Below are 8806 nucleotides of genomic sequence, written 5' to 3'. Positions count from 1 at the left end.
TTACCTCATTTACATCTTTAAGGACGGTTCTCTAATTTAGCTGCGATGAGCCGCTGTGTTCTTGGGCTAATTCCGGTGACAAGCACTTTAAGTTTCTTCACTACCTTCAGTGTGCCGCTGGTAGCTGGTCTTGTAGTAACCTCTACCTCACTCTCTGTTTTTTTCCTTATTGGAACCACGACTTCATTCGCTTTTCTGAAGTGGTTCAACAAAATAAATATCCCTTTCTTCGAAATGCTGAAATTTCGTGCCTTCAATGATTTTATCATTTCTGAATAGGAGAACCTTTCATTGGAGAACCTTGTAAAGCAACTCTTCAAAAAGAAGAAGCGATCAGGAATTTTTAATCTATCTAGTAATAGATTACGGGAATAGCCAGGGGAAAGGTGACTGGATATACAAATTGTTAACACAGATCTTGAAAAATCTGGTCCTTGTAAGATCTGGTCAAATAGTAAACCTTTAATATAATAAAACCAAAGCAGGGCTTAACTTTGATATTACAATGCATTGAGGAATTAATGAATATACTTGCTTTACCTATGCCTCGAACTGTTGCGTCTAAGGAACGAAATGAAACATATTTTATTCATGGCCGATTTTATTTTAATAGGAAATGAAAATGAGCTAGTAACCCACGCCTGTTTATAATTTAACACGATTTTACAAAAAGTCAGTCAAATCTATCCCATGCAGAAACCCGCACTGATTCAAACGGGCCAAGCGACTGAGAATGGTAACATACCTGTTGGATTGGATTCTAGTTCATTGCAGGTTAACCCATAGTTACTCCCCCCCCCAGCACCCAATATATAGTTGGGAAGACTGAAATAATTGGGGTAAAGTGTATTGCTAAAGGACTTAACAACATGGTGGAAGCAATTCTTAAAGTCGCAATCTTTTGACTACTAGTCCAAAGTACTAAGTCACTGGGCCACGCTGTCCCTTTACGTAAAGAAGATGAATACCAAATGCAACAAAAGGCAGCAAACTTTATAAATCAATCCGATTTCTTTCTTTATAGTTGGTTCTTAAAATAACAAAAATATTAAACTTGTGAATACCATTTTTTAAACACTATTTGTGTAGCAAGCTAAATCAGCGAGTAAGTATTCACAAACTTACCAAATAAATAAAAAGCAGAGCACAATAAAATAATTACCATTCTATCAAAATAATTTTATTGTAATGTAATCATAATGGGAATAAGGCTACAGTATGATCTGTTGGTTAGCGCCCTCGACTCGCAATCTGCGGGTCGCGGGTTCGAATTCTTGTCACCGAACATGTTTGTCCTTTCAGCCGTGGCGGCATTATAATATGATGGCCAATCCCACTATTCGTTAGTAAAAGAGCAGCCCAAGAGATGGTTGTGGGTGGTAATGACTAGCTGCCTTCCCTCTAGTCTATCACTGTTAACTTAGGGACGGCTAGCGCAGATAGCCCTCATGTAGTTTTGCGCAAAATTCAAAACAAACCAAACAAAGATTACATTATAGTAAAAAAAAACTGAAAAATATCGTGAAAACAAAAAGAAAAAATTAAAATTTCAATAAAATGATCAAGATATACGTCCCGATGGAACGGGTTTCTTTCTTCTCCTTAGGCTTTGAAGGTTCTTTAATTAAACATTAGTCAAAGAAGTTACACGTGAAAAACTCGAAACATTGATGTAGAAAGAATTAGGTCGAACGTTGGCGATGAAATATTTCAAAACAGGAAACCACCCTCCCCCTAAGCGGCACAGTTTACGGGTTTACAACGCTAGAAACTTGGTTTCGTCACCCGTGGTAGGCAGAGCACAAATAGCCCATTGTGTAGCTTTGTGCGTAACTTCAAACAAATATACAAAACGGGAAATATTTCGAAAAATAGTTAAAAGTTGTCAGTTCTGTCGAGATATTAACAGTGTGCATTAATTTTTAATTATGACTACTTTATTTTTATCTTATCTTTTTTTGGCACGGCACGGCTAGGTAGTTAGGGCTCTTGACTCTCAATCTGAGGGTCGCGGGTTCGAATTCCCGTCCCGTCAAACATGCTCGCCTTTTCAGCCGTGGGGGCGTTATAATGTGACGATCAATCCCACTATTCGTTGGTAAAAGAATAGCTCAAGAGTTGGCAGTGGATGGTGATGGCTAGCTGCCTTCCCTCTAGTCTTTCACTGCTAAATTAGGGACGGCTAGAGCAAATAGCTTTGCGCGAAATTCAAACCTAACATTGTATTTTTTGTTGGTTGATTTTCAATAAGTAAACTTTAAGAAACCTTAATACAAACATATTCTCACTATATACGGCATTAGATGTACGTACTAACAATGTGTGAAAAAAATAACTTTTGCTGTATGTTGCTCTCCTTCTCCGTTGGTATCAGTTACTAAAATTACGAATACCATACGATTAGCAACGTTACTCAACAGGTGCGTTACGCGCAAACTCACAGCTGTGTTACAGCAAAGACAGAAGAGACAAAGCGTACGTGTAATCACATGCACGATTGTTTCTGTCCTTTTATACCACAGTACTGGAACACGTATGCATATGGTACAGTACATTTTCAAAGTTTTTAAAGAGTTTATCTTATAAAACCCTTTCATGAAGTTCTAAGAAGTGACTTTTTATTTTAAAATCAGCATGTAATTTTAATCTTATTTTCAATATTGACTTTTCATTATACAAGCTTTTTCTTGCGTATACGTCAACCTTTTGATTATGTGTCAAACACAAGGTAAGCAGATTTGGAAGTATTATATAACAGTTGATTCAATCAAGAGGAAACGAGAGAGAGAGAGAGTTCCGTTTAAATACATTAATTTTAATATACTTATATATAACACTGTTAATTATATTAATATACATATAATATATTAACACTAACATATATATATATATATATATGCTTATTTATTTCAATAGTCAAACCAAATCTAGTCGATTTCATACAAAAATATGTATATGTTGGTTTATTGTTTTAATTTTTTTTTGAATCACTTCATTTGAAAATTTGAATTAATGGCACCAAAACACAATTCTATGTATGACTGGTAAGCAAAGACAGCTTGTAAGAAGTCCTTAAGTTTGTATCTGTCTACTGTATTGTTCAAGAAATATATGAATATGTAATTAAACACTCAACACACATAAACACATGAAACCACATTTAAATGAGTTCCGTTAAGGTTTACATTACTAACTCCAACCAGTTAAAAAACACATCAATTTATAGAATACACCAAACTCGATAAAAATAAAAAAAAGAGTTAATTCCACATTAACTCTCGCGTAATTTCGACCATCTTATAGGAAGAACTAATGATATGAATTGTATTGTAGGTGTGTGTATATATGTGTGTTTAAGTGTGTATTGTTTTAATATATTTTAGGCTTTTGTTTAAAAATCGCTTGCGGGTAAATCCACTGTCTGGTGCAAGTGCTCGACTAATTCTGATTATCAGTTTCTTGTTTTTGTTCAATATTTAAGTAGTGCTGCTGATCTATGTAACAAAATGTTCTTAATAGTTATTAAAAGTGCAAACATAGTTGATTATAAACTTGTTGTTTTTTTATATTAAGTTTTCAACAAGTCAACTCAGCAACCATATAAGACGGGGTTTCGAATTCGCCACCCTCAGAGTGCGAGTCGATCGCCCCTAACCACCAGGTTATGCGAGGCACAAAACTTCCAATAACCGCTGAAAACATATCAACTTCAAAATTTTGTTAAAAACAAGGTTTTAAGTAGTATAATCGAAGCTAAAGAGTGTGTTTCCATTAATTAAACCTACACACTGTATATGATAGAAAATACTTTGTACTACAGTGTGATGTAGATTGAATATTCTCAAACATTTTTCTGTTTCTCTTTTATTGTAGCTAATGTGTGTCAGTTTTCCTGTTTTGTTATTTGACAAGTGCTTCTTATATCAACTTCAAAATTGTGTTAAAAACAAGGCTTGAAGTGGTATAAAGAGTGTGTTTTTGCTTATAAAATGAGATTGGGTTGTGTTCTTTTACTGTTTTAAAACATTTTATTCTTCCTTTTTTTTCTCCACCGTCAGTAGAATCTGACATTAATATCCAGAAGGTAACAGTATGACTAACGAATTTTTAGCAGTGCTACACCTATAATCTTATCTATAGAAACATCCCTGTGCCTAACACCTGCTCAAACGACACGTACTGTTACGAAAAGCCCATCATACAAAATAAAGCACTCATATATACTGCCTATACTATCTAATATATGAATGTTAAAACCCCTCAATATATTTTACTGCCTCTTACCTTAAACATACTTAACTTATATAATGATATTGACTTTAATTTAAAGTCAAGTGTTTCTGTATTTATGTTATGTTACTAGATTATTTACATGTTTGTTTTTGATTTCTATAATGACATCCCAAAGATAACATCTTTACCCATCTCTCTGTGTCTTATAGTCCTTATACTTAAGTACTACTTAACGATTTTGGTAAACGTTATACTATTTCTTTACGTGTTGAGTACTTTATCAAAGTTTCACCAATTTATATGAGGATAATTTACTTCTCTTTTAAGTGAGAAAAGTATAATTGTGTTAAAAATTCTTCAATATACGCGTTGGTACCCTCTATATTACAAGAACGGTTTAAAATATCCTTATAGCAAAAACAACTGTGACACACATATATGCAGTTCTATTGCAAATAGTCCTCAAACTAAGCCAACGAAAACGAATGGAATAGAATATTTCATTGAATAACTTCGAAGAAAGAGATCATGTGTAAATTCTTACAATGCATTCTGATCTTATGACAGTAACATTCTGTCTTTAGTGAAAAGACATACACTTACATCACAGGTGGCAATTAAGTTGTATTAAGAAATGTACTACACTTTTACTGGTGATAAAGTATCTGCATAAAAGCCATGTTTACAAACACAAAAGAATAATCCAACATTGATTCCCAATTTTTAATTGACATTTTATTTCAACCTTTAGGGTATGTTTCTTGCGATAGCCCCAACACCCACTGGTTAGGGGTTGATCAATAACTCCCTCTCCTATTGACTCTTAATCTCCTCCATGTGTAGTAATTTCACAACCTAGATTGATTCGTCAATAAATCAATCTACAACTCATACGTATAGGTTTCTATGTACTTCTTTCGAATATTAATGATAGGTTTGTTTTCATTAATTAAACCTACATACAACATATGATAGAAAAGACTTTGTACTGTAGTGTGATGTAGATTGAAAATTCCCAAACATTTTTTCATGTTTCTCTTTTATTGCAACTAATGTGTGTCAGTTTTTCTGTTTTGTTAATTGACAAGTACTTCTTATATTAACTTGTTTTAATAAATAAGTTAAAACTAAAACTTAATTTATATCCACATATTTTTCTGTTTTCTTTTAGAAATTCCAGTTTCTGGTTTTGAGAGCATCGGATAATTCTTTGGTAGTAGAAGAAAAATGGATGATGGTAAGATAAGTTTTTGTATATACTTATAATATTAATTAATATCAGAGTTAACTATTTAGTAGCTGTAATTTAGTTTATCTCCTGGTGATTTTGATTGTAAACCTGTTAGACAGATAGAATTGTACTGTTAATATTCATCAGTAATATCTCGAACACTGATGCTGATATTTATATATATTGCTTTATTTTTATAACTTTATGTTTTTATATCTATTTTTACTGTACGTCTGATAGTAAAAACACAAAGCAAAAATCAAATAATAGGTACGTGCATTATATGATAATTTAAGAAAGAACTAAGTGCTCCAGTCGAGAACAGAACGAATTAATAGTTATTTAAGAAAGAGTTAAACGTCAGAAATTAAGGTCCTAGAACCATCAGAAAAGTTTCAATATAGCTGACATAAACATATGTAGTTGCATATTTTTCTTAAATTAAAAAGGAGCAAATGTCTACCAGGATAGAGAAAATTGAAACATGTAGTTTTGAAATGTATTTTCGTGTGATAGATATGTCTATTCACTATCGTGCTTTAATCACCACTCATTGACTCGTATTGCTACATAAGAACATTGAGGTTGGGTACGTTATGATAAAATGCTTTTGAAGCCTCACCATGTCGTCACGCCTGACCATGCTCTATATGACTATCGTGCATCCTAACAATAGCCCTGCATCATAATTTCTATTGCAAAAGGCTCCACCCTAGGTTATTATGCTCAAAGCACACCTATCTTTCCTGCATGCTTTCCATAATCAAGTTAATGTATAAGGACAACATTTTCTCAGTGCCTGCTCAAACTTTATGATTATACAGAAATGTATAGGCACTGATCCGGCAACTTTACTAGCATGTCTTCATACGGAATAGCATGAATATCGTTTTCATTTTTGAGCTACTTGAGGTATGTTACGGTTGAATGAATATTCGTAGAAACAATTTGTATGAGCGTGATTTGTGTTTATTTTCCAGATTATTCCTTCTTAATTATGTTCCGTATTGTTGCTTGAGTTTTGCGGACGACTTTTATCACTAACATCTGTGTTCATGCACTCTTACCTCTTACAAAACGCCGTATTTTCTTTACCACAGCTGGCACGACTTTCTGCAGGTCTCTTTCTGGATGACCTGGGTACCCCAAGTTGATCCATATTCCTTTGTTTTCTAATGATCGATTCCTGTTTGTTACCTATTGTATATTTAGTAAAATCTATCTTAAAATATTTGAGGCCGAATTAACATGTGGTAATTTTTCTTGTTCAATATATTGTCCAAAATAGGTAGTGCTAACATATCTGTGGAATTAAAAATGTTTAATTTATAAAAGCTGTTTAAAACACAACGAAAAACTTGTTTTGGTTACTTTTTCACTTATTCGAAAATACAGCATGATAAACATTTGATTAATTATTAAATTTTTATGACTTGCGGTTATTGTTTGTTTGTTGTTAAGCGCAAAGCTATACAATGGGCTATCTGTATTGTATCAACCATGAGTATCGAAACCCGTTTTTTAGCAGTATGAGTTTGATTTGTGGATAAAACATATTATAGTATGCAGAAAATGTATTTAATATCTATTATCTTCTGTGATGTTTTGGGGATATTGAAAGATATTCTCAATTTCCAACTATATAACATGTGTTTATATAATCCCTACATTAAATCATGAAATCGTGTCTTCTAATTAATCGAACTTCGAAGAATCTTTTACAGAAGTCTTGTATAAAATTTTAAATTTATTTTATTTTGTTAAATAAATAATTGAATTCAACAATGTGACACAATTATCTAAAGTTAGATTCTAGAAGTTTTTATTCTCCTACGTAATCTATAATGCTAAAAAAATGAAAACATGCTATATGCAACTTATTTTCTTAAATGATTGATAATTCATTAGTATTTGCATTACGACTACTTTTCTATTATTTATTTTAAGGAGTAAACGTTTTGGAATTGTCTAATCAAAAGAAACTGCTGGTTATCGCCGTCTGTGTGGGAATTTTAGCAGTAACCATTTTACTCACTGTATGTGTAGTAACCCCTGTGTGCTGGATCTACGCCTGTATACATGGGAAGAGTAACAAAGGTAGGAGACCACTGAAACCTTTTGGGTACTTGAAGTATATGTAAATTCTTAAGAACCATAGAAGTCGGTTTCTTCTAACAGGAAAAACATTTGGTATAACATGTTCCTATTTCTAACACGAATAAAGTAACCTGGGAAGGTATACCATACAAGAAAATTAAGGTAAGAAAATCCAGAAGACTATTTTATTTCAACATTTTAAAATATAACACAACATAGATGAACAAATGTTAAGTTCATGTGTAGAAAAATATCAGTAAGAAGATTCGGCATAGTATTTTTTTATATTATACAGCATGACGCAAAAGTCGTACAACGTATGATATTTCTAAGTCCCACACTCACTATGGCTTTTTTATTATCTTTGTATTTCACTAACTGTCTTCTTTTTTTTCTTATTATAATAATTAGTTTGTATGTCATTAACCTTGCAATAACATGGAAGTGACCCTGTCGTGACTTGGTGTCGTGATATAAACGGTACACATTTCGAGCTTCGAGAGCAAGATTCAAGAAAATTATGATGATGTTCAATGTCTGCATTACCTTTCATTTATAAACAGGAAAAAAATGTTTGTAAAAAAAGGGTGTGTTCACTTGGACGAAAGCATGAGTCAGAAACTATGTTTTGTAGAAATGTTCTTATACCGGAAGTCTTAGTAAGGTTACCTCGTTTTCTTTTATTTGGAAAATACAATACATCTACTGTTACAAGGAAGGAAAATCTTTTCAAAAAAGGAAGTAAATGTAGGGATAGCTAATATCAAGCCCTTACAAATAATGCAAACAAGATAATAGGGATGGCATTTGCATCATCCCTATATAAGGCAAGAATTAACATATAGTAATATTAGGTCGTCAAGAAATTAATGTAGCTTTTAGGAACACTTTCATTAACTCTCCCCCCCCCCAAATAAAAACCGTACACCTTGTATAATAGTTAAACGAACCGCTTAAACGTCAGGTTAGTGTAGCTTATATAATTGTAAAGTTTAGTATACTCTAATCCCTTATAGTGATGGCATACGACGAGACACACATTCGGCTGTAATGCTGTTTGAATACAAGAAGGAAAACAACGCTTCTATAGCCACAAAGAATAACAAAGAAGTTTATGAAAATGTTTTGAACGTTCGTAAGTGTGAACGATGGTTCAGCAAATTTCGTTTAGATGACTTTAACCTTAAAAACTATGATGGCAGGGGCCGACATGTTGGAATTGATATTGATGCATGAAGACGCTTG

General features: G+C 32.9%; 1 protein-coding gene across 4 annotated transcripts in view; it reads left to right on the top strand.

Moving 5' to 3' along the window:
• Window positions 1–2488: 2488 nt before the first annotated feature.
• LOC106466428 (synaptotagmin-A-like) overlaps window positions 2489–8806 on the top strand; it is a 19968-nt gene continuing 13650 nt past the window's right edge. For 2 of the 4 annotated variants that reach the window (XM_022395149.1, XM_022395136.1), the window contains exons 1-3: window positions 2489–2544; window positions 5405–5470; window positions 7412–7561. In XM_022395149.1, coding sequence (XP_022250857.1) covers window positions 5461–5470; window positions 7412–7561 — 160 coding nt within the window. In that variant the 5' untranslated portion in view covers window positions 2489–2544; window positions 5405–5460. Of the gene's footprint in view, window positions 2729–5404; window positions 5471–7411; window positions 7562–7682; window positions 7724–8806 lie in introns of those variants that run through there. The other 2 variants (XM_022395142.1, XM_013926717.2) reach the window with 2 other exon arrangements.

Source organism: Limulus polyphemus, unplaced genomic scaffold, assembly GCF_000517525.1.
Source record: "Limulus polyphemus unplaced genomic scaffold, Limulus_polyphemus-2.1.2 Scaffold74, whole genome shotgun sequence".
Classification (NCBI taxonomy): Eukaryota; Metazoa; Arthropoda; class Merostomata; order Xiphosura; family Limulidae; genus Limulus; species Limulus polyphemus.
Note: the sequence above shows the minus strand (reverse complement) of the source record. Positions and strands in the feature narration are given on the sequence as shown.